At 46.6% G+C, this 27009-nt stretch overlaps 1 protein-coding gene across 3 annotated transcripts; it reads right to left on the bottom strand.

Moving 5' to 3' along the window:
- Window positions 1-461: 461 nt before the first annotated feature.
- LOC100191024 (ephrin receptor EphA2 (tyrosine kinase family)-like) lies at window positions 462-25709 on the bottom strand. 3 transcript variants are annotated; one of them, NM_001136173.1, is given in 17 exon segments: window positions 462-2025; window positions 2869-3024; window positions 3194-3387; window positions 3639-3788; window positions 4025-4234; window positions 4392-4453; window positions 4556-4741; window positions 4828-4953; window positions 5035-5090; window positions 5251-5350; window positions 5557-5713; window positions 5870-5994; window positions 6099-6434; window positions 6550-6705; window positions 15699-16365; window positions 17556-17623; window positions 25422-25646. In NM_001136173.1, coding segments are annotated over 17 exon segments (2937 nt in total). In that variant the 5' UTR covers window positions 25504-25646; the 3' UTR covers window positions 462-1919.
- Between the last annotated feature and the right edge of the window lie 1300 nt (window positions 25710-27009).

The following is a 27009-nucleotide window of genomic DNA, read 5'->3' as shown; positions in this document are numbered from 1 at the left end:
ATATAGTGATCGTATCCCCCCTTATATATTTATAGTGATCATATCCCCGTATATATTTATATATATTGATCATATCCCCTTATATATTTATATATAGTGATCATATCCCCCTTATATATTTATAGTGATCATATCCCCTTATATATTTATATATATTGATCATATCCCCCTTATATATAGTGATCATATCCCCTTATATATTTATATATAGTGATCATATCCCCTTATATATTTATATATAGTGATCATATCACCCTTAACTGTCTCTTCTCCAGTGTAACCAATCGCAACTTGTCTTTTCCCATAACTGATCCCTTCCATTCCCTTTATCAGTTTAGTTGCTCTTCTCTGTACCATCAATTACCCTCAATCCCATCTTTGGGCTGGTTTATGTAGCGACACACGATACCCCCAAATCAAAGAACCCCTCCGCCAGGTGATTTAATAACACACAAGCCACATTTCTCTGAAAAACTAATGTGCGGGTTTATTTTGGAGAAACTGACAGCCGACACTTTATCAATAAATATAAAAAAATAAATAATTATGGCATATAGAAGAATAATAACACTGAGCGAGGCCCCGCTCTACATAGAGAAAGGCACAGAAATAAATTAGAGGGGAAATTGGGGGGTACAATGAGGAAACTCCCGGGCGAGTAACAAGGCACTTGAAAATATAGAGAAGAAATCAAATTATTAAGGACAGATAACTAAACGCTGTTAAAAGCCTCTAAAACCTTGTGTTCAACTTGATGCAAAATATAACGGAAATACAGGAAACCTCCAGTTATGGTGGAACTACATTTCCCAGCAACCCCAGCCAGATTATTTGGCAGAGCAGATTCTGGGAGATCTAATTCTGCAGCCAACAGAGCCTCTTTAGCCAACTGTGTAAACTAAGCAGGGAAGCGCAATGTTTAAACTACATTTCCCAGAATCCTTGATGCAGGGAGCTGCAGTGTAACGGCCGATTGGTTGAATTTCTCTGTTCATGATCTAGGAAGCCCAATTAGATAAGAGTCATCTAAGCAGCTTTGCATTTGGTCTTTATATTTGAATATGTATTTAAAAAAAATAATGACCGTTTTGTTGCTAAGGCCAGTGTCCCTGGCAACTCGAAAGCTACAAAACAAAATGTAAACTATAGTTAAAATGACAGAATGTACATTTAATTTCAAATGCTATAAATTGGGCAGTCAGGAGAGGGGCGGAATTCAGATTCCTATTGGCTGTTGGGGGCTCAGCACCTGCAGCGAGTGCCGCCATTGCCATTCTGGTACCGAGGTTAAAATAAATCTGAAAACAGTAAAAAGTCTATGAATACAATAAAAAAGGACAATGAGCGACTGCACCGCGGCCAAGTTCAGGATTTACTGGAAATGTCCTGAAATTTATCACCCCCCCCCAGCCAGATGTTTCATGTCTCCCACAGCTCCGAGTCCCAGGGTATCTGGGAGTCCTGAATTAGGGGGGGGGGTCGCTTCATTAATCTCCGTATGTATAAACACAAAGTGCTCTGCCAAGTCCAGCAAAGGCGCTGCTTGTGGCCAATGAGAAAGCAGCTCGTGAAATGGTTCATTGCTTTGTATTTCTCAACCATACGCCGGACACTTGTCCCTCCCAATAGTGAGATGTTATTTAGCAGCATCAGTCCGACATGGGGCATCACCAGGACCCACCACTGGCACTTTATTCACACCCCCCCCTGTGTGTTTAGAAAGTGCATTGAACCCCCCAAGCACCACAGGTGGAAGAATCCATGTGCACACATCAGCAGGGGGAGAAGCCTATATTAAAAGCCTCAGTCAAGGACTCCCTGCTGGCCTTTATAGTGCCAAGGCAATATAGACGTGGCCTATGGGTCCTCAGACAGAGGATATTGCTATGGTTACAAGCACAGATGCTTCTCATTGGTCCTCAGATGGGGATGCCCATAGTGCTGGCGTGTTCCTTCAGTCCCAGGATACTAAATGCGATGCGTTTCTGGTGCCCTGTCTGCCGGATGCCCAGGTGCTTGATGTCTCTGGGGGAAGAAAACATGGCGGTTAAGTTACAGGAGTAATGCAGGAGTAGTGCAGATGTAATACAGGAGCTGCACAGGAGTAATACAGGAATTGCTCAGGAGTAATGCAGGAATAATACAGGAGTGGTCTCAGGAGTAATACAGAAGTAACACAGGAGTAATACAGGAGTAGCACAGGTGTAACGCAGGAGTAATCACAGGAGTAATACAGGAGTTGCACAGGAGTAATGCAGGAGTTGCTCAGTAGTAGCACAGGAGTAATGCAGGAGTTGCGCAGGAGTAATACAGAAGTTGCACAGGAGTAATACAGGAGTAGCACAGAAGTAACACAGGAGTAATGCAGGAGTCACGCAGGAGTAATACAGGAGTTGCTCAGGAGTAATGCAGGAATAATACAGGAGTAATACAGAAGTAACACAGGAGTAATACAGGAGTAGCACAGGTGTAACGCAGGAGTAGCACAGGTGTAACGCAGGAGTAGCACAGGTGTAACGCAGGAGTAGCACAGGTGTAACGCAGGAGTAATGCAGGAGTTGAACAGGAGTAATGCAGGAGTAATACAGAAGTTGCACAGGAGTAATACAGGAGTAGCACAGAAGTAACGCAGGAGTCGCGCAGGAGTGGAGTAATACAGGAGTTGCACAGGAGTAACGCAGGAGTAACACAGGACTAATACAGGGTATCTGTATTTTTTTATGATAAGACCATTAATAAGTTTATTTTCTCCCATTCTCCTTCCCAAATCAGACAGAAGCACCCCTAGGCAACATTAAACAAGCCTCTAATATAAAGAGGATGGATTATGGGTTAAGGTGACCACCCCCGGTGCACACGGACACTCACTCCTGGTTCATGAGGATGATCTTATCCATTGAGTTATAGGGGGAGGCAATGAAGCACTCGGTGTACTGCTGCATCTTAATGGAGTCCAACCACTCGCTGATGGTTCTGAATGGCATTCCTTCCGACCCGCTGGTGCTGGGCAGACGAATGGAGATCCTGAGGGGACAACAAGAGAAGCTGGGAGTCACTCTCTCACCCTAAAATTTAAGGCCCAAAGTACATCAAAGACTTTACTAAGTTAGACCTACTGCCATAGGGCCTCCCATGGGTTAATCTCACCCACCCCACCACCAGGGGGCACTGCCAGGTGCTAATTATCACAAACCTTGGGTCAAAATCAGCCAATGTCTTGAGAGAGTCGGGGGCTCGGATCAGCTTGTCCAGAATACTGACGATATCGGGGAACTTGGGCCGGCGGTTGCGCTCCTGCTGCCAGCATTGCATCATTAGTTGGTAAATGGCCGACGGGCAGTCCATGGGGGCCGGGAGTCGGAAACCCTCGTTAATGGCCTTCATGACCTGCAATAGACACCCTGGTGTTAGGTACAGTCGGTTCACCCTACAGACTGTTATACACTGATTAACCGTCTATGTAGGTGTTACAACTTGCACTTTCAGCCTTGTCTCATCATTTACAGTTTCCGCTTTCCTCCTGTAACACGATAAACCCCCGCACTAAGTGCAGTCCAGCAGGAACAGCCAAGCTATTGCCTTGTACTAAGTGCAGTCCAGCAGGAACAGCCTACTGTGTGACTGGATAACATCCTCACCTCTTGATTGGACATTTCCCAGTAAGGCCGCTCCCCGTATGACATCACTTCCCACATGACGATTCCGTAGCTCCACACGTCACTGGCGGAGGTGAACTTCCGGTAAGAGATGGCTTCAGGGGCCGTCCAACGGATTGGGATCTTTCCACCCTGCAAATAGACGGCACATGATCAGAACTCCCTGCTAGTGTTCCTTTTGGTTGGGGGCAAGGTTGCTTTTAAGGGCAGAATTGGGGGTACAGGGGTTTCTCCCAAGTTCCTGCCCCAACCCCCTTAACTGCCCTGTACGGTCACTCAGGGCTGGTGTATAGTATAGGAAAAGACCACAACTCCCAGCATTCTCAGCAAGAAAATCCCACCCACTGCCCACTATGGTGAGAACTTACACTAGTTGTATAAGTAGCCTCGGGGTCATCCTCCAGCACTCGAGAGAGCCCAAAATCAGACACTTTGCACACCAGTTGACTGTTCACCAGAATGTTGCGAGCCGCCAGATCGCGGTGCACGTAGTTCATCTCCGAGAGATACTTCATACCGGCGGCGATACCTCGGAGCATTCCCACCAGCTGGATGGGGCTAAACTCGCCATCATTATCCTGCGGACACGTAGAGAGACAAAGAGGTGTGAGACTTGGGCGCCCAACATTCTGCCATTATAGTTAAAGCTTATGGGATAGAGAAGCAGACTCATGCTGTAGGGCCCAGAGAGACAGCAGAGCCAGTCGGTTATATGGAGGGACTGAACGCTTATACCTTTAAGAACTTGTCTAAGGCTCCGTTCTCCATGTGTTCAGTAACAATCATCATTGTCTTATCTGCGGGGGGAGAGCACATGTGAGGGGGTCGGTCAGAAAAAGAGAGGGGGATATACAGAGAAAGCCATAAAGCAAAAAAGGGAAATGGGAGGAGTTTCTTACTTTTGGACACCACCCCCTCCAGGCGGATAATGTTATGATGGCAGAACTGTCCCATGATGCTCGCCTCGCTCAGGAAGTCAACGCGCTGCTTCTCCGTGTAGCCGGCCTTTAGGGTTTTAACTGCAACTGGGGCTTCTTTCTTCCCCGGCAGCTTCAGGATTCCCTTATACACCTCCCCAAATTCACCTGAAAAATATTCTGTATTTACTGACTGTTCTGTTTACTGCACTGCTGTAAAGCTACTCTGGGTAACGGGGAAAACAAGGCCTCACCTGCTCCGATTACTTTCTGGCGCGTGATGGAGTTGGCTGAAATCTCGGTGGTGAACTTCAGCACGGCCTTGTTGGGATCTTCGTACGTATGGGGGTCCACGTAGGTCTTGAGGGGTTTCAGTTGCTCTGAGGGGGGAAGAAGGTAGTGGCGTTAGAGAATGAAGATATCAGGACAGAAAAAACAGTCAATTTCGGAGATTTATTTACCAGGTTTGGAGAAGTAGATGTCCTCTTCACTCTGGCGGGTATTGGGGTTCCTCCGGCTAGTGAGGGAGAGGCAGATACATTAGAGACTGATGGGGGGTTAGGGAGAATTGGGGGATATGGAGAACAGGGGGATTAGGGGGGTTAGGGAGAATTGGGGGATATGGAGAACAGGGGGATTAGGGAGAATGGAGAAGTAGGGTAAGACAGTGACTGTACCTCCTGTGCATGAAGATAATGACGGCCACAAAGATGACGATTAAAATGGCCCCGGCTATGGCACCACCAATAGCAGCGGCGTTGTTTGAGGTTTCCTCACCTGCAGGAGAAGCCACAAGAGAAACGGCGTCAAGCAAACGACGGGCAAGTTCAAGATACAAACACCATTAGATATAAAGGGTAAGTAATCCTTCCTTGTGTCACTACAATCCCTGCCATAAAGCAAGGAAGCACCAGGGAATTCATTATCCAGTCACTACATGATGCCGGTGGCCCCAGGATCTTGGTCTGATCACAGTTACTCACCAGCCAGAGTATGAAACTCATAGTCCCTGCTGTAAACCCCGACTCCCTCTTGCGTCAGCGTCTGCACCCGGACAACATAGGTGGTCCCTGGGGCGAGTTTCAAGAGCGTGACGGTGTTGCCCTCGCACCGCTGCACCGAGTAACTGTTGGCATCGTGCTGCAACCAAACCAGAACATTCACCAATCAGTGAGTGTGTTGAGTATCAGGAAGAGAACTCATTTTCCCCAGGGCCACTACCTCTGGAAAGCAGATCTGTGCCGTACTACTCATCTTGGTGTATAACAGAAACCTATTCTGAAGGACACAACTTACCTTCTTACTGTAGGTGACTTCGTACTTCCAGATGCGGGTCTGCTGGCGAGGAGGCACCGACCAGGACAGGCTGAGGGAGTTGGTCGCCTGGTTATCCAGGTTTATGAAGGTGACTTTTGGGGGTTCTGCAGAAGACATAAGAGTTAGATCCTACTCATGGGACAACCCAGACCCCACACAGAACACTATGGAGGTATAAGTGGTCCGGTCAGGGGCCCCAATTCATTACCAGTTTGGTTCAAGCTGATCCTCAGAGTTGCGTAACTGCGGCTGGAACCGGAACCAGAAACTCCATTCCGTGCCTCTACAGTGAAGGAGTAGTTGAGATGAGGCTCTAGTTCCATGATGGCGAGGGTGGTGCCTTTCAGTTCCCGAGGGTTTTCGGAATAACGGATACTGTTGCTATCACAGGGGGTGCACTCGCTGGCCTCTGGCACACACTTCTCACACGTTACTGTGTATGTGATGTCACTGCGGCCCCCGGAGTTACTGGGGGGCAACCAGCGCAGCGTCACCTTTGAGCCCAAGTCAACGGCAGTGAGGTCACGGGGGGCAGATGGGAAACCTGAGAAAAAAACAAAACACAGGTCGGACCCTGTTCTACTACAAACCCAATTATACCAACCACTGGTGCATAAAAAGCCAATAAGTACTGGGTACCCCAATTTCCCATGACTTACCGGTGCAAGGGGCAGAGCTGAGGTCAGAGGTGGAGCGGAAGAATCCATCGTTGCAGGGGCAGAAAGTGGCGGCCGGGCTGGTGGGTTCTGTATGATCCGGGCAGGGCAGGCAGGGTCCGTTGGAGGTTTCTGACTTGAAGAACCCCGGCTGGCAAGCTATGGAGGAAGAGAGGCAAATGAGCATCTGCTAACAGCCAATCAGAGACACAAGATAGAAAAGGAACTGCCATATTGATATCTACATTATAGCAGGCGTCAGAGCAGGGTGCTATCAAACCCAATTCCCCTGCCCCCCCTCTTAACCCTTTTCCCCACTCGCCTATAGCTCAACAGAGCCGCACAGTAACCGAGGGGCCCCCCAGCAAATATACCTTTACTCCAATCAGCAGCTCTGTAGCTTTTCCTATGTTACAATGCTCAGAGGATGATGGGACTTGTAGTTTAATCACAGCTAAAGGCTGAGGCCTGAGACTTACTGGTGCACAATATATATATATATATATATATATATATATATATATATATATATATATATATATAAGGGGTACAATGGGACTTTCTTTACTCTTCCTTTGTATCCAACTTCTGCTTAGGAGCCCCGTGAATAGACTGGGGGCCTTGCCCGTCCCCCCCAAAAAAAGAGGTCTGTGTCATTAATCACTGCAAACGAAGGGCAGAAAAAGCCACGTGGGTTTCCGGTTCTACAGATACTTCTCCTCACATGAGGCCTCGCAGGGTGAGGAGCACTTGGTTCCTGCTCAACCGGTTCCTCTACTTGTGTTGGGGAAATCTAACAAACCGTAGCATTGAGGGGGGACCAGTGTCCCCAATAACTTCATCTCAACGCAAATAAGACATGAGCCCCATAGAGAACAACCCTAGAGTCAGACTGTAGTGGGCAGGAATGGGACCACCATATAGAGGAGGTGCAGCAATAACATCAAATGGCCTATAATAAAGCTCCAGTTGTTAAAAACTTGTATTTACATTCCACCATCAAAGGCAAAAACAGACGTGACCCTTCCTTGTGTGTGTGTGTGGGGGGGCAGGTATTTACATTTCTAAAGCTCAGTGGGGTCCCCGCCGGCCTACAAGGAAAGGCAGCAATTGTCAGACTCACTGGACTGTAGTACTGAGCTCCTCCCACATTCACTGCATTCCTTTATGCGCCTCAGGATGGAGGCGGGACACAGGTGATTTGCGCAGAGACAAAAGGGCAAGTATGACCAGATCAGAGGATTTAGGACAAAACTAAAAAAGAAATATCTCCTTGGGTGGGGGGAGCTCCTTTTGCTCATCTCCTGCTTCAGACTGAGGCTTGGGACACAAAGAAGACGAGTTTGCTAAAATACTCCCAAAGTCGCGGGGTAAACAAGAGACCCCCAGAATTACAACTTAATCCCGTTCTTATTGAGCAGCAGCGAGAGGGGCCCTTGAGAAGGCAGTGGGGGGTCAGTAGATAAAGGCAAAGCTAATTATAATAATAATAATAATAATAAAGAATCGTCAGGGATCCGAGGGTTTGCCAAGCTCTATATTCTAGATTTCCCGTGATTGGGATTTATCAATAAGAGGGATTTGCAGCTAATACGACCCCCACGCCTCATAAACCCCTATTTTCCCCTGGGGGCCCGGGGGTCAGGGTTGAACTAACACAATAACACTTATTTGCCCCTGTGATCTGCCCCTGAGCGGCTAAATAACACCCACGTGGGGGGGGGCTGAGGATCTGCTCCTTCCATGTTGGCGCCGTGGGGCCACAGGCTTGCGGGGAGTTGCACAATACCCTGTTTATCTATTTTTTTAACAAATCTCTATAAATACCTTAGAGCCCCAGTGTGAAGAGACCCCCCCCCCCCGAGAGTTTATCAAGTTGCCCCCCCTCTGAATTTTCCCACTTCATCAGAAGTGCCCAGCTATGGGGCATGAAACGAGTTAGACTTGCACACCCTCCACTGTAATTCCTTTTAAATACGCGAATAAAAGCCTATATTTGATGTTAATTGAACTGGATTCCTGAATACTTGGTCAGCGCTTGATAGCGACTTGGTTTTTTCCCCAGATGAAGTGTCAGCCTTTGTGTTGGGATGAATGGGCCGCGGCACATGCTGCCGGGGGGGGGGATGGGGGCTCTGAGCATCTGGGGGCCCCCCCATAGTGGAGAGAGAGGATCAGTATATTTTCATGCACCCAAATGGGCAATGATTTAATTTGGAGGAATTAATTCAGCCCCCGGGCCCCTGCGAGTAATTGTGCTGCTGGGCCTTATGGAACAAACCCTGGTACGTACGGGTGTCGGGGGGGGGGGGCAGAGAGATAATGAATATTAGGGACTTGGAGCGAGAAGCTGATTATTATTGAGAGTGGAGCTGCCATGGCTGTTACAATGGGAACAATGGATCATTCTATTCTCAACCAACAGGGGGGGAGTTCCTGGGCAACCTTTCTGCCAGTCTTGTCTGGCCCATAGGCAGATGGACATTTCGAATTTATTTTTTCATCTCCATGGGGGGGGGGGGGGGGGGGGTTACACAGACTCCTGTAGTTATAGCAACAGCAATTTATCTGAAATTAGGATTCCCAACACAACCTGCTGGGGGAACTCATGGCATGTTTGGCTTCTGATGCCTCTCTGACTGCCATTCCTACACCTGCCCACCAGATACTCCCCCGCACTGCCCCCAAAACTCACACTCAAACCAACTGCCAGCACTGCCCCAACACTCACACCAACTGCCAGCACTGCCCCAACACTCACACCAACTGCCAGCACTGCCCCAACACTCACACTAACTGCCAGCACTACAACAACACTCACACTAACTGCCAGCACTGCCCCAACACTCACACCAACTGCCGGCACTGCCCCAACACTCACACCAACTGCCAGCACTGCCCCAACACTCACACCAACTGCCAGCACTGCCCCAACACTCACACCAACTGCCAGCACTGCTCCAACACTCACACTAACTGCCAGCACTACAACAACTCACACTAACTGCCAGCACTGCCCCAACACTCACACCAACTGCCAGCACTGCCCCAACACTCACACCAACTGCCAGCACTGCTCCAACACTCACACTAACTGCCAGCACTACAACAACACTCACACTAACTGCCAGCACTGCCCCAACACTCACACCAACTGCCAGCACTGCCCCAACACTCACACCAACTGCTAGCACTGCCCCAACACTCACACCAACTGCCAGCACTGCTCCAACACTCATACTAACTGCCAGCACTGTAACAACACTCACACTAACTGCCAGCACTGCTCCAACACTCACACTAACTGCCAGCACTGCTCCAACACTCACACTAACTGCCAGCACTGCCCCAACACTCACACCAACTGTCAGCACTGCCCCAACACTCACACCAACTGCCAGCACTACAACAACACTCACACTAACTGCCAGCACTGCCCCAACACTCACACCAACTGTCAGCACTGCCCCAACACTCACACCAACTGCCAGCACTGCCCCAACACTCACACCAACTGCCAGCACTGTAACAACACTCACACTAACTGCCAGCACTGCCCCAACACTCACACTAACTGCCAGCACTGCTCCAACACTCACACTGATGCAGGTCCCAGGTCAGTTGCCCCCACCTCAAGCCCCCTGCTCTGCCTCCACCCAAATATTAACTAATTTTTTCCTTTTCTAAACCCCCTGCTGCTCAGAAACCAGAGTTTATCCACCCGCAGGAATCCCCTCCTTGCCCACAGGCACAGACAGTAAGGTGGTCTCAGAAGCCGCTTGTGTCCTGAATAAAAACACCCTTTCCCCTGAGGGGCCGACTTACCCCTCTCCTCCTCCTCCTACACTGACCTCTGCCCCCAATTTGTTCTACAGAACAAAAACTTTCCTTTTAATATGATCTAGAAAGGATGAGGAATGGAACCAAATGGGGAATTAATTAGAGAGAAGAGAAATGCCGGCTGCTCATGTTGTCTCTATATTTATTTAACTTCCCCTTTAGGAACCCTGCCCTTACCCATTCCATGTAATAAACCTTCTGCTTGTTTCAGAAAATAGAAACAGAGAGTCAGGTTAAACCCAAACTTAGGCCTCTCCTATATGAAATCAACTTAATACCCAAGAGCACAACAAAAAGAGCAGAACATGGTTGAAAGGTTTATACTGTTTTCTGTCCCCGGTGATACCGGTCCCTCTATCCATGGGGAAACAAGAGCAGAGCCGGCAGTGACCCTTCTCTTTGCGAATATTTAGCTTTAACGTTAACTTTCCTTTAGTAAAAACTCAGAGGGGTGAAGTGGAATTTTGGCTTCTTCTATTTCAGGGAAAACAGTCATCAAGGTGAATGATTCCCAGACCTCGGTGCCCCCCATTCCAGTAGGAGCAGCCCACGCTCACAGCTGAGAGTCACATTTATGTCTGTTCCCATAAGAGAACAAGAAGCCTCTTGATTCCGGGCCAAGGGATCATTTTATGGCCGTTTCTACCTATGAACAGAAGGGAGCAGAGATGAAGGTGTCGTTTTACAGGCTCTGAAATGAACGGTCGGGGGGTAAGAGTAACGCGGATTCCTGGCTGGTCCCTACTTGCCACAATACGAGGCCATAAAGTGGAGCCAGTTCCGGCAATCGTCGCTCCAATCTAATTAAATACCCCCCTCCGTCATTGTTTCAGCTATTGGGAGGGTTTGTTAGTTGTTAATATCAGGGGGAATGAGCCACCTGCTGCCCCCCAGCCGTCTCGCTCTCTCCTAGTTAAATCAGTCACAGGCTTCACCAGGCAGCAGTGCTGTAAACACAGATTTTAGTGTTGCTGTAAAAGGAATTCACCTTTCTTGCAGTTTATCCTCCCCGTGCCACGGCCTTAAATCAACATTTATTCAGTAAAGCCCCATTGCTAAATGCCCCATGTGCTGCTCAGGTGAGCGTCGTAATCAAACAGAGAATTCCTGCTCCGTTCTAGCGCGACGCTGGCGGAACAAACAACTCATATATATATATATATACATACATATACACACACACACATATATATATATATATACACACATATACATATATATAGTATATAGATTTATCATTTGCACACGGTATTGGACATAATAGAGCAGGGGTAGTTTATAGGGCAGAATTAGGGTTTGGCCTCATAGTGACCTTGGGAACACCCCTTATTATTACATTGTACATTTACAGCACTGCTGCCTGGAGATTCCATAGACACAAGCAACTAGGAGAGTGGGAGAGATAAGAAAGGCAGAGGAAACAAAACTACTGATCTCTTTATAAAAAACACATACATGGAGCACAGACAGAGTTATGGGGGGCAAGTTTCTGGGCATGGAGCCTGCTTTTATCCTGACAGCACCAGATGGTCCCCACGGGTAGTCGATTATCCGGTACAAATTCCATCATATCCACATCGGATATCCCACACAATTCAGCTTTTCCTGTTTGCTGCTGGGGCACATTCTTCTTTTAAGCCGCACAGAGAAACCGCAAGCCCACAAAGCGGAGCGGGAGATGCAGGATCCAACGGGAACCTCAGGGTCCATTCAGCCTGCGTGGCTCCGGGTTTGGCATTTAGAGCAATATCAGCCCATAGGTCAAATGCACATTAATTAGGGGAGACCATGGCAAACAGTGACGTCACAATAGTGCTTGCAGCAGGGAGACAGAGAGTAGGCAGTGGCTAATTGCTTGTGGGAAGGCAGAAATGCCAATGGCTACTAACAGGAGGAAGTTACTCATCCCCACTCTGCTTAGTAACAGCCCCTCCCAGTTCCCACGGTTTTACAGGTAAAATGATACGCGGCACCCAGATCACCCGTCGGCCCTGAATCACTTCCTGGCAAACAGAACTGGCAGCCGCTCGGTGATATAAATATCTGCCACCTACAGTGCCCAGCGAGGGACAATACACCAGGCTGTGGGTCTGATTTTAAGGCTTGGCAGTGCCATGAGACGATGCCACAAGCAACACCAACTAATGGAGGTAGCGCACCCTCACCATGGAAAATGAGAAGCAACCAATCACAGCTGTCACTGGGGAAGGGCCATTGTATAATGCAATCTAATGCAAGGCAGTATGTTAATTGTGACATCACTAGGCACAACAGATTCCCAGGCATGTGGAGGCTGCAGTCTCTTCTCCCAACAGCAACCAATGAGTTTTAGAAATATCTAACCTTAAAAGTTACCACGATATGAGCCCCTAGCAACCAGATGCAATTTTTAATTTTCTACTTTACAGGCAGCAGGTTGATTTAACCCATTCTCTCCCAGTGGCCCTCATGAATACAAAGTGGGAAAACAAGGTCCCTCGCTTGCCTTTCTGGGGGTGGGACGGCGCCGGGCAGAATACAGAAGAGAAATAACATCAGCTCCAAAATAACCAGTGTCCCGTTTCCCAGAACCTCGGGGTCAGATCCCTGCGGGGCACTGGCAGCACATACAGAGCACAGGGCAGGGGGTCCTTCTGGGGCCTCAGTTAGACGTTATTTAGACACAGGCCTAATTGTCAGGGAGGGGGGGGTATATATTTACAGTGGGGGGAGATTAGGGATAGGGGCTGCGTGCAACAGAGGAACGCAAGGCCCCTCACCTTCCAAAGTCAATGTCCCCCCGGACGCCACCTGGATGGGGTCAAGTAACCTCATTTCATAAACCCCAGAGATAAAAAGACCTGAGATAAAGCTCCTCCCCCTCTATAAACAGGCGCCTCTCCGGGAAGGGCTCCAAATAGCTGCAGAGACATCCAAAGGGGAAGTTCACCTGACAAATCAATGATGGTATCTTGTGCTAAGCCTTCCTGCATTACCTGGAGAGTTTATGGGGTGGAGAGTTGTAGTCGCACATTCCCAGACTAACTAAACAGCAGGAGATGCACCAGCCAATCACCTTCCCCAATAGTCACCTGCTGATTCAATCTGTCTCCTGCCAACCACACACAATTACAGGCAGTTTAACGCTCTAACGAACCTTTAATTAAGCCCCATTGTGATCCCTAATCCCAGTGCAGCGGAAGTGCGACCGTGTAACGCAGCCCCCGGGGCAAATCATTGGCAGGAATACGCGTGTGGGGCACAGACACCCGAGGGGCACAAATGATCTATTACACGTAATTAACATGAAACAGCTCTGAGAGACGATATGTCCTTTAATTTCATGGAAGAGTTTAGTTCCCCTTTAATTTGAAGCCCCTACTGACTTTATCTTTTCTATTCTAACAGGAGCAGAGAATCAGTTCATAGACCAAAAAACCCTTTTTTATCAGTCACATTCAGGTCGTTTGGGAAGAAACATCTGACCCCCCCACCCAGTGACAAATTCCTGTGTCTTTTTGCACCTCTGCTGGGGGGGGGGTTGTAATTTAAAGTAAAAGCCTCTCATTCTGCACATACCTCCCTCCTGTTCTCACAGGCTCAGGGTTAAGGACACCTGGGGGGCCCCTCCTGTCTCTGTCTGTCCCCACTTTTACCCTGGATGGGGCATTCGATCCCTGTTTCTTTTCTGGGGGGTCAGACGGGGAATCTGGATCTAATCAAACATAAGATTTGGGAAGAAGAGGGGCATTAATCTCAGGGGCCCATGTGACGGAGGCCAGACACTTGTGGGTTCAGTTTTATTCCTGTGGGTCCTGGGATGTCACTGACATAGGGAGGGGTTTGGCCGAAGCCTCCCGGGAGTTGTAACTACCCCCCTCCCCTTATTAAATATCTTGGGAGACCAGACACAACCACCTCTGGGGGGCACTTCTGGAAGGAACCATTGGGGAGAGAGTTGATAACTGGGCTGGGTCAGGAATTGCTCCATAAATTGCACCGACAGCCATTAAAGGGGAAGTAAAGCCTCCTATGCACACGGTATGGAAATAGCTAAGTAGGGAAAGAGAAACCAGAAGTAGATTTCAGGGTAAGGAGTGTAACACAAGAGATGAAAGTAATCCCATAATCCTGTGTGATCAGTGACAGGGGACACGGGGCCATTACCCCTCACTGCACCTTGCCCCCCCCCTTAACTACAAGCAGATTGGTATCAGCCGCCTGCCCCTGCACAACCCCAGGGAAACCAGACACCTCAGAGATTAACCCTTACAGCCACACATCTACCTATCTGCACCGCCCTGAAGCCTGGCACATATAAAATAATAAATATGTATATAATAAGCAGTTCATTCAGATGCCTCGTGCATGGCTACACAGAAAGCAGTGCAGTCTGCAGCACTCCTACACATTACTCTGTAGCTCTGCAGGATCTAAATATCAGTTTAGTGGCTTTGAAGCTGCAGTAAAATGCAACTGGGCGCCCGAAAGTTCAACTCCACGTAGGGACTCCACGTAGGGTCCGGGGCAGCTTTAGCTACAAGTGCAGTTGGTTTCAGTGCACACCCTCCTGCATTCCATAGACCGGCTGTCAGCTGGGAGTTGGCCCCATGGTTGGCCCGGAGGCAGGTCCAGGGAACAGTGGCAGCCATTGTTCTGAACTGGCCACGGAGAATTTGAATCGGTGGCTGACAATGCTCTGGATAATGAATACGAGGAACTACAGACACCTCAATAAACTCCCTATATAAAGTATAATGTGCTCAGGTGTCAGCATTGGGGTCCCCAGAAACAGCAACATCCTATTTGGAAACCATGTCCCCCTCCCCAAATGAGAGAGAAAATGTGCCCTCCGTGCAGTTACAGAGCTGACAGTCAGTGCCCCCCCTGCTGACTGTCACATTCCACCCCAAGTGCCACCCGTCTGGCCAATGTGCTGACTCGTTCCACTAATCGCCAGCTCTGAATGGGCCTGAATGACTTTTTGCACATGAATGAAGTACAAGGCCCGGATCTGTGTGGGATGTGGGAAAATGAAAAGAGATCACATAGAGCGGGTCCCCCGACCTGCCCCACCTAAATAAACATGGGAGGCACCCACTGGCCAGCCAAGGCTATTCATTCTATACAATGGCTCCTGAACGTATTCCTCCCAATGACTGGCTACATATAGCAATGATTTTCCCTTTATATAAAAGAGACACAAATTGTTCTATTGCAATTGGTCACCTTGATGGTTCTACTGCTCTGATTGGCTACAGGCTGCATCTTTCCCCAAAACAGTTCCAACAATGGGTGATGTGAAATATACTGGATCTTGGCCCCTGACTTACCTTGGCAAGTGTCTCCCACTTTCTCATAGCCAGGTTGGCACAAGCAGTGGCCAATGGGAACCAGCCACTCTCCGTCCGTGTTGCAGTGCATTGTGGGATCTTCTCCGTTGACTGACACAGCGTTATTCATGCACTTCCCCGAAACCTTCGCCAAGGACTGAGAGTCGGCGCCAGCAACTGTCTCTGGAAACTGCGCCATCCCCTGCACCACAGACGGGCATTTCTTGTAGTAAATACGCACGGAAAGCAGCGCCACGCAAGCCCCGATGTCTTGAAACGCCAGGTAAAAGCCTTTGCGACTGAGGGGCCCCACGGAGCGCACTTCCACGTTCACTTTCACGTTGCGCGAGGTAAAGTCGGACGGCACTGTGATGTCATCTGGGGCGACGGTGTCGATCTTGCGGAACTGGCGCTTCTGGAAGTTGGTGCCGTAATCGATGTCGGACTCCATGTAGTACAGGTTGAAGGTTTCCTTACAGGTGCCCGAGCCCCCGGGGAAGCTGTTGCAGTCTCTCACCGTGAACTTCAGCTCCACAAAGATGCGCTGCGCCTCGCTACGGTAGATCCAATTGGTGCGCAGCCAGTTGTCCTGCTCCCCCTCCTGCACACTGCACACCGAGTAGATGTAGATCAGACTGCCGTTCATCACGTTCTGCAGCAGGTCCCACTGCCAGACAAAAACACACCATTAATAAAAATATATATATATTTATGATCAAACGTCTGCACTCTGAGCCAGTCTTCTGTTGATGAGGGTGCAGAGTCAAAACATTATGTACTAATCCAAGATTAGTGAATCATCAATATTTATGTTTCAAACTTATTAATACAATCAGGAGTAAGTGGCGCCAGGGCAGGAAAAATATGGAACCAGAGATCACCCTATAGGCCCATTAGTAAAAAAAGGAACTGCATTGATGTCACAATTACACCTATATCTACATTAATACAGAAAAACTGCATTGAAGTCAAAAGTACACCTATAGATACTTTAGCACAGATGAACTGCACTGATGTGACAATTACACCTATTTTTACATTACTAAAGAAAAACTGCATTGATTTCACAATTACACCTATAGATACATTACTACAGAAAAACTACTTTGAGGTCACAATTACACCTATAGATACATTTCTACAGAAAAACTGTTTTGATGTCACAATTACACCTATAGGTAAATTACTAAAGAAAAACTGCATTGATGTCACAATTACACCTATAGATACATTTCTACAGAAAAACTGTTTTGATGTCACAATTACACCTATAGGTAAATTACTAAAGAAAAACTGCATTGATGTCACAATTACACCTATAGATACATTTCTACAGAAAAACTGTTTTGATGTCACAATTACACCTATGGGAACATTACTAAAGAAAAACTGCATTGATGTCACAATTACACCTATGTGTACATTACTAAAGAAAAACTACATTGTTGCTACAATTACACCTATAGGTACATTACTAAAGAAAAACTGCATTGATGTCACAATTAAACTTATAGATCCATCAGCACAGAGGAACTGCATTGATGTCACAATTACACCTATAGGTACATTACTAAAGAAAAACTGCATTGATGTCACAATTACACCTATAGGTACATTACTAAAGAAAAACTGCATTGATGTCACAATTACACCTATAGGTACATTACTAAAGAAAAACTGCATTGATGTCACAATTACACCTATAGATACATTACTACAGAAAAACTGCTTTGAGGTCACAATTACACCTATAGATACATTACTACAGAAAAACTGCTTTGAGGTCACAATTACACCTATAGATACATCAGCACAGAGGGTGACTTGGTTGTACAAATACACTTTCTCTGCTCTTACCCCTTTGCCATATGGATGGGTGAGCCAGCCAAGTTCTCCTTGAGTCTTCTCAAAGTCCAGCAACACAACTGAAAGAGAGGAGAGGTGGGTACGTTAGCATGGCATTCACTAATTAACACAAAATATAGCTACAAGGAAGGGTCGGGTGCCTTTTTTAGGGTAAGTGAGAATAAATGTGGAACTGTGAAAAAATTCTCGCTTTCAGCAGTTTTATACCGTCATTTCTTGCAATGCACATAATGTACGGGGCTGGTATTTCACACCATTAAGGAAATGTCTCCCTCTCGAGTGCCTCTTACCTGGAAGGAGACTTGTGAAACCCTGACTCATTTACTCGTGTCTCGCTGAGAACTCCCATAATCTGGGTTTTCAGAGGAGAAATGAAGTGACATCTTGGGAAAGGAACGTGTTCGTGTTACATCGTGTCACAGAGATTCCTGCACAAGCCCGGGCAACTCCCAGCAGCAACTCCCCGCAACCTCAGCCAACATGTTTCCCCTGGTTGCAGGAAGGTCAGGGAGCGCAGGAATGTTGCGGTGGGGCCACAGGGTTTCGGGGATTTCAGGGTAATGATCTCATACAGGTGTGGGAGGCTTTACTGATCCTAATCCTATTATTTATCATTTATGTGTCACTCTGCACCCACAGCAAGTGGGAATCTCAGCTCCAGTCAAACAGCGCCCCCAGTGGTCACATTAATATGGGAATTAATGTCGTTTTTACTTTCATTTTCCCCCCAAGATACAGATTAACCCACTCCTCCCCTTGCCACTCTAAGCATCGCACATGTGTATAATGTAGGTGTGTAACCAACCCCGGTACAGTCTCTCCTCCTCCCTGGGCAAACAGTCTGTAAGTAAATAATGATACAGCGCAGGGCACAGAGGGCACACAAACACCAAGGAATGTCCTTCTTCAGCCAACAAATGGGGGTGAAGGACACCCAGTCTCTTTGAAAGCTTCTCTGCATTTAAAGAGACCCAAAATAAAACACTTTATATTTCTGCCTGATCCCCAGCAATCCTGTCCTGCTTTATGGCAGCTGAGATTCTAGCTATCTGTATAACAGAACATTCTGTCCCAGTGGCTGCACAGATCCTATCTGATCCCTATTGTAAGCAGCAGTCCTGTCCTGCTTTATGGCAGCTGAGATTCTAGCTATCTGTATAACAGAACATTCTGTCCCAGTGGCTGCACAGATCCTATCTGATCCCCATTGTAAGCAGCAGTCCTGTCCTGCTTTATGGCAGCTGAGATTCTAGCTATCTGTATAACAGAACATTCTGTCCCAGTGGCTGCACAAATTCCCAATGACAAGCCCAGTGGATTTTGAACCATGACCAGTATCTGTTAACACTATGACATAAGGAAGCTCAGCAAGGTAAAGGAATTTACTCAGCAGTGTGGAATTTCGATACGTTCTGTACCGCCCAGGCCTGGGAAAGCAAAGGGTTAATGTTGCACAATGAATTGTGAGGTTTTTGAGGCCGTATTAATGGAAATGCAATTTGGGAAGATCAGGGCAGGATTGCGCAGAACAAGCCACAGACTCCAAGTTGCCTAAAGGGGCAAAGTAAAATCACAGCAGGTATGAACAATAATCGTGGAATTGTCGCCGCTCACTTCAAGTAATAGGATTCTCCTCTAGGGAACAGCGGAGACACTTACTGTGGAAAACACACACATATGAAGGGTTATCCAGTTAATTCTGGTTGCCGGGGTCAGTGTCTCCAGTAACCAGATTTATATAATTTCTACTTTCTAGTATATTGTGTCCTTAAGCTTTTGATTCAGACTTTCACTGTCTCTCTTCTTGTCTGCCAATCAGGACTGAAAGCACAGTCGTTAGGTTTAATGGGACCCTAGCAACCAGGTAAACAGTTAAAATTCCCAAACTGGAGGACCGCAGCTTAATTAAGACACCAACATAATAAAAATGGGAGACCTGTTGCTCCAACTTGCTGCAAAATACTTTGTGTCACAGAGCTTACACTCTATTTCAGTAAGTGATAACAACATTGCCCCCCTCCCCAACTCTGTGTAATGTGCTGCGTACACTGGAGCGTGTCAGAAACCTGCACCAATTCCATAGTTCTGACCCAGTCACAAGGGGAAGGAAGACGAGACCTCAAGGCTGGTCCAGGGGAAGAAAGATTGAGTCCAAACAGGATACTGAGCTTTCCTGTGCTGGAATTTCCCCTTTACTGGAATCAGCCTGAAACCGCCCCCATCCCAATCCATAGACTACACTAGATCCCCATTCACTTTCAACGGGGCAACTCTGAGCATTCTGTCCCCATTCCCTGGATCTTCAGGAACCTCATGTGACAAAAGACTCAAAAACACCCCACCTGGCTTCACCCTACTGAGTAAAATAGAGTGCGGCATCTTGTGTTGACCAACCAGAGGGGCATTATCCTGTACTGTACAACTATAACCTTCAGTGTCAACTACATCTGTGGCTCTTAGAAGGTCCAGTCCCACCCTGCAAGCCCCTATTAGAACCATATAGGTGTGACTGGAGGTTCTTAGAAGCTTCAGTCCAACCTTACAAGTCCCTATTAGAACCATCTGCCTGGGCACCAGCTACAGGTGTGACTGGAGGTTCTTAGAAGGTCCAGTCCCACCTTACAAGTCCCTATTAGAACCATCTCCCTGGGCACCAGCTACAGGTGTGACTGGAGGTTCTTAGAAGGTCCAGTCCCACCCTGCAAGCCCCTATTAGAACCATATAGGTGTGACTGGAGGTTCTTACAAGGTTCAGTCCCACCTTACAAGCCCCTATTAGAACCATCTGCCTGGACACCAGCTACAAGACCATGACACCGACCAAGAAAGACAAAAAGTCTCATCTCCCTTCCATGTAACAACTTCTCTAACTGCAAGTCCATTCCTGCCGCATATTCTTCTCTACCGCCCATCACATTCCTCTATTCACTCATTCACAGGCCCCAAATTCTCCCATTGCCTCCTAAATGCTTGCCAATAAGGGTTGTGCCCCGCCATGCATGCTGGGTATGTTACTAGTCATCAGCGGATTAGAGAATGCGGTCAGAGGAATCTCGCTAGGCCGCACTACAATGGCCTGATTCACCAGAAGCGACAGTAATTACAGGTACGGCGGATAAATGTCGGAACATGTACAAAGGATGGGGCCCAGGGCCAACTCAAACTACCTGTTCTAAAAGTGTTTGGGCTTTTACATCATGAAATTGAGAGGATATTACAAGGTATCCCTATCTACTCAATTAAGCAGCAGCATCCTGCCAACATTTTAGTCCCACACCACTAATTTAAAGGGGAAGTAAAACCCCAAATTAGTGTTTTAGTCTAAATTCTTGGCACACGGCATAAGGTAATTTAATCTCTTCCCAAAGGGGCGACAGAGGAGTTATTACTACAAAGAAGACATGACCAATGCCACGATTATTTAGTTGGCATTACAACTCCCAGCAACTTCTAAAAGCCCACTCCACAGTACTGGGAGTTGTGCTTCAAATTATTTAGTATCAGTGAGAATCATCACAAAGGGACTTTAATGGCAACCATCAGCCCTTTCATTATAATGATAAAAGGCAACAATCACCCGGTTATGTCTCGGTACAAGTCAGGCCTTGTCCAGGAAAGTGGAGCAGAGGTGGGATTCATATGAAAGGTCCCATCAAAGGCCACAGGAACCTGAGAAAATACCATAAACAACACTTCCCCGAGAGGTGACAAGAGAGGCGACAAGACCATATGCAGGGACTCTAACACCCCTTTATTATGCAGAAGGAGCATCAGGGGCTGCAAATCTGCCTCATTAGCGAGTCAATGGGGTGAGAAGATGCCCAGGATCAGGTGATACTCAGCACATCCTGCTGGTTGAACACCCCACATCATCCTTTTCTTTCATATTAAAGGGGAAGTTACACTCAATTTTAATGTAGGGAGTGATCATCGAAGATCAGCTGTGCTGAGGTTGTAGTTCAACAACAACGGATCACAGACTGCCATTCCTGGATGCATATCAGTATGTCTAAAAAGCTGAGGGACTTCAGCAGCCCATAAAAGTGTTTTGCTATATTGGGCAATAAAATCGCATGGATAAGTGGCTCCTGGTTAAGGTGTTAGAGCAGTGGGACACAGATCATGATATAAACAGGTATATGCCAAGAACAAAGACTTTTACAGCCCTGTACGTCACTGAATGAATATCCGAATTCCTGATCTTGAATCAGTGGCAGCTCAACCCCTCCCCCGGCTTCATTCAGACTGTTCCCCAAAGTCACTGGGCCCCTCTCTGTATCACCAGGTATCATGGGGGGGCCTAGATCTAATTTCCCTTTTCCAACTCACCCACAAGAACGAGATCCAGCGGAGGTGTAATAAATAATAAATGACCATCCGGCAGGTGAGATTTATTGTGCAAACACCTCGGTAACAGAATCAGAGGCTCCGTAATGACCAGTAACTCAAGATATTGTGTCTTAGAAATCCGTGTGACATTATCCCAAAGCTTCATCATTATTTATATAATCCATGAGTAACATCGATAGGGTTAGAAACACTGTAAATATTTGTGCTACAATCCTGAGGATACTGCAACTGATTTTACCAATATAATGTAACAATTGTGGCATCGCTTACAATACATCTCCCTTATAATACGAGTGATACTCAGAGTTCCCTGTATAACTCAGCCAGCAGCCTTGTGCCTTTATATGGTCACAGAACAACCTCTCAGTGACTTCTAATATCCTTATCATTTACAGTAGGGGGTACATTATCCCTTATAATACATGAGTGATACCCAGAGTTCCCTGTATAACTCAGCCTGCAGCCTTGTGCCTTTATATGGTCACAGAACAACCCCTCAGTGACTTCTAATATCCTTATCATTTACAGTAGGGGGTACATTATCCCTTATAATACATGAGTGATACTCAGAGTTCCCTGTATAACTCAGCCTGCAGCCTTGTGCCTTTATATGGTCACAGAACAACCCCTCAGTGACTTCTAATATCCTTATCATTTACAGTAGGGGGTACATTATCCCTTATAATACATGAGTGATACTCAGAGTTCCCTGTATAACTCAGCCTGCAGCCTTGTGCCTTTATATGGTCACAGAACAACCCCTCAGTGACTTCTAATATCCTTATCATTTACAGTAGGGGGTACATTATCCCTTATACTACATGAGTGATACTCAGAGTTCCCTGTATAAATGATATATCCAAGATTGACAAAGGGGTGAAATAATATTCCCATACACAAGTGATGCAGAAAACAAGTAGAATCCTCCCTTTCTATAGGAGACAATCGGATTGGAATGGAGCATCACAGAGACATGGGAGGCACTTGTTCTACTGATTGAGAAAACACACAGATTATTTTGTATTGTACCAGAAACCTGAACCGGACAGAATAAAGTCACATTGTCCCTGTACTTATCCCCCTCTCATTATGGGATGTCGTCTGTGTATGAATTTGTCTGTGTGACCACAGGGTTCACTGATAAACAATTTGCTTTTGTAAACGATAACCGGCCCCAAGAGAGCGAAAAACAATAAATCTCAGCAGAGAATGAAAAGGTAAAGACTCCGCACACACAATAGCCGAAATATTCCACCCACGGTTACAGTGGGACCTTCCGTGCACTTTGATCTGCCAGAGTAATCCCGGGGTTAATATATTATGTACAATACTGTTGTCACCCTTCATTGCAGAAAAGCCTTGAGAGTTACAGTTCAACAAGAAAGAAAAGTTAACAAAGGAGAAGTATTTCAGCAAGTTCTAGATTCTACAAGAAGCAGAGACCTCCTGATGACAGGACTGGAATCCCCCAATACTAGATTGTAACTCCCCAGTACAAGCCCAGGGAAACGCTATGGCAGCTTTACAGTTATTAAAGGGGTTGTTCACCTTTAAATTAACTTCTAGTACGATGTAGAGAGTGAGATTCTGAGACATTTTGCAATTGGCTTTCATTTTTTATTATTTGTGGTTTTCGAGTTATTTAGCTTTTTATTCAGCAGCTCTCCAGTTTGTAATTTCAGTCATCTGGTTGCTAGGTGCCAAATTCCCCTAGCAACCATGCACTGATTTGAATAAGAGGCTGGAATATGAATAGGAGAGGCCTGAATAGAAAGATGAGGAATAAAAAGTAGCAATAACAATACATTTGTAGCCTTACAGAGCATTTGTTTTTTAGATGGGGTCAGTGACCCCCATTTGAAAGAGTCAGAAGAAGAAGGCAAATAATTCTAAAACTATAAAAAAAAATAATGAAGGCCAATTGAAAAGTTGCTTAGAATTATTCATACTTATTATTAACTTATATTAAAGCTAAGATAAATAAAGTTGCACTTTGCAAAGTAACTGGGAGTTTGGATTCCTGGGGCACACGGAACACTCCCCCAGGAGTCAATGGACTATTTTACATATTTTAACACTCAGATTTAAAATATACCTGACACTTTCTTTCCCCCATTAATCACAGGCAAGTGTGTGATCTTGTGCTGATTCCTAATGAAAGAATTAATGATGTGTTGTAATCAGCTGGATGGCTAATGACTCCAAGGCGGATACATTCACAGGAGTGTAGGAAGGAATTCGCCTGATAGAGGTGACAGTTGGGGCTGCTGGGAGCTGTAGTTTAACAACAGGCCCACAGCTGGGATACATCAACTCTATGTTACAATGATTTGGGTAAATGCTGAGGGTGCAAAGTGCTGTGAGACCAATAATCCCCTGGGCTTTATACAAACCCACAATTCAGCTGGGACGTAATACACTTTAAGGGGTTAAAAGTGAGGCAATAAACCCTTTAATTGTCAGACTGAGTCAATGCGAGGAATTTGGAAGGAATTCACCAGACCAAACCAACCGGTTTACAATGAAGTCAAATCCTCATAGAGATCCATGTCCATATTCTTTGTGCTGCCACATACCAGGGGTGTACCCCCAAATGATAAGCACCCCCGACATCTAAGCAGGTGTAACCAAGGCCAAATCTGCCCCAACTCAATGCAGACAACACACAACTGACACCAGAGAACTCAAAACAAAACACCATCAAAGTGCAAAAAAAATCCTCAAACTGTCAGTTTCCAGGGCAGGTGCGCGGGGGACACTTTATTATATGGATCAATAAACTGCTCTGTACATTCGATCAACCTCCCACTGACCGATATTAAGTGTCTCTCTGTGCCAGCACCCACCCCTGGTGCCACTAACTGTCAGTTGTCTAATACTCTCCTGTCCCCCAATCCCCCAGCTCCTGCACCACATTACTTCTTAATCCTTTTATGTCCCTGACACCCCCTCTTCTTACCCCAGCACCACTTTCCTGACACACATAGTGTTTGTACCCCCAGCACCCCATTATTTATACTCTGTACCCCCAGCACCCCATTATTTATACTCTGTACCCCCAGCACCCCATTATTTATACTCTGTACTCCCAGCACCCCATTATTTATACTCTGTACCCCCAGCACCCCATTATTTATACTCTGTACTCCCAGCACCCCTTTATCTAAATTCTGTACCCCCAGCACCACTTCATTTCTACTCTCTGTACCACCAGCACCCCATTATTTATACTCTGTACTCCCAGCACCCCTTCATTTATACTCTGTACCCCCAACACCCCATTATTTATACTCTGTACTCCCAGCACCCCATTATTTATACTCTGTACCCCCTGCACCCCATCATTTCTACTCTCTATAACCCCAGCACCCAATAATTTATACTCGGTACCCCTCATTCCCACTCTTGTGTCCCTGGCACTAGGCAGCCCCTTGTTGGCCCCGCACAGTCTGCAACGTGTCACCTACATCCTCCCCGACCCCCCGACCCCAGCACGCCGGTACTTACCCTCTTTGGTGTGTAGGGCAGTAAAGAGATTGCTCAGGAGGAGGCTCAATAAGGGCACAATCCGCTCCGCTCTCATGATCATTCCCATTGGTTTCCTCTGCGGTCGGAGCGTCGGTCTCTAGTCCCGGGGGATTTGCGCTGGGTCGGTGCCAGTCCCAGTTCCTCCTCTCAGTCCCAGGAAAGTCCCAGTTTCAGCGACAGATCAGCGCTGTCTCGTGTATCTCCCCAACTGCCAACTCCCAACTGGCAGCTCCCGTTCTGCACTTTACTCCCAGATTGAGCGGCCAAACTCCACCTCCCACACCCCATTCAAGCTCAACTGCCAGCCCCGCCCATTCCAGCCCCGCCCATTAAAGGCCCAGTGTAGCTGATCCGGGAGGGAGGAGGGGCGTGTGGGGTTCTCCTTGTTCCTTTGATGCCCCAGAGTTATTTTAGGAGCCCTTTGATGGTTTCTTTGCCTTCCTGACTCGCTTTCCTCTCACCCCGAGTGCCCTCAGCTCAAAGCAGCCCCCCCATTGTGAGTTTGGGGAGGGGGCACATTAATACCACCTGGGGGCACAAGGACTTTCTCTTTTCACCAGGTGGTGCCCGTGTGTCTGTGTCAGATCTAGTGGGGGAATGTGGTTGTTTGTGCCACCCTAGTCCCAAAGGCTAGCACTCTGATATCTGCAAGTTCAGAGACTGAAGCCATTGGAAAATCTCATGTTTTCTTGATAATAAAACTCATCCTAGGTTGTAAGCTCTTTGTGCCAGGACCCCCATTTATTCTGGAATAACATTGTGTTTTTTTATGTTGCGTTTGTGCTTTGTTTCAGTGTACAGCGCTGTGTATACAAGTAGCACTTTATAAATATATATACAGTGAAACCTCAATTTTACATACAACCGTTTTACGTTTTTCCTCATTTTACATCATTTTGTTATGGGTTCCCTATATATATATATATATATAATGCATTTCCCTGATTTTATATTTTCCAGGATTTTACACCATATTTTATTGTCCCCTGTAAAATGTACAGGTGGGATACTGTATACACATATATACAATCCATTACAACCCTAAATCTCCCAATCAATGATGAGCTCTTACATCATCAATGTCCTATTGTACCCCAATAATGATACCTTTTAATTCAAGGTACCACTGTACCCCAATAATGATACCTTTCAACTCAAGGTCCCACTGTACCCCAATAATGAAGGGGAGGTTCACCTTAAAGTTAACTTTTAGTATGTTATAGAATGGCTAATTGTAAGCAACTTTTCAACTAATTATTGATACTTCAACTAATTATTAATACTTTTCAACTTTTCAACTAATTATTAATAATATTAATTTGTATAGGGGATTTATGATTAAAAAGGAATGGTTGGACTCTTTGAATGATAGGAGAGTGTAGATTATCTCTATAGCAGGACTGTTGGACTCTTCCGATGGTAGGGGAGTCTCCCAGTGGTTAAAATGTTGGACTTATTCAATGTCAGGAATAGTTGGACTCTTCCAATTATGAGAATTGTTGGAATCTCCCTATGATACAAAAGGATGGACTCTACTAGTGGTAGAAAAATTGGTCACTCCATATAG

The sequence above is a fragment of the Xenopus laevis genome, chromosome 7S (genome assembly GCF_017654675.1).
Source record: "Xenopus laevis strain J_2021 chromosome 7S, Xenopus_laevis_v10.1, whole genome shotgun sequence".
In the NCBI taxonomy this organism is placed as follows: Eukaryota; Metazoa; Chordata; class Amphibia; order Anura; family Pipidae; genus Xenopus; species Xenopus laevis.
Note: the sequence above shows the minus strand (reverse complement) of the source record. Positions and strands in the feature narration are given on the sequence as shown.

Bases quoted from the DNA above. Each gene is read 5' to 3' on its own strand.
- LOC100191024 (XM_018226768.2), bottom strand. From the start codon at position 25,509: ATGGGAATGATCATGAGAGCGGAGCGGATTGTGCCCTTATTGAGCCTC. The intron at 6,706-15,698 runs GTAAGTCAGGGG...CTTCCTCCATAG, and splicing joins AGTGGGAGACACTTGCCAAG to CTTGCCAGCCGGGGTTCTTC. The intron at 6,435-6,549 runs GTAAGTCATGGG...TTTTTTTCTCAG, and splicing joins CAGCTCTGCCCCTTGCACCG to GTTTCCCATCTGCCCCCCGT.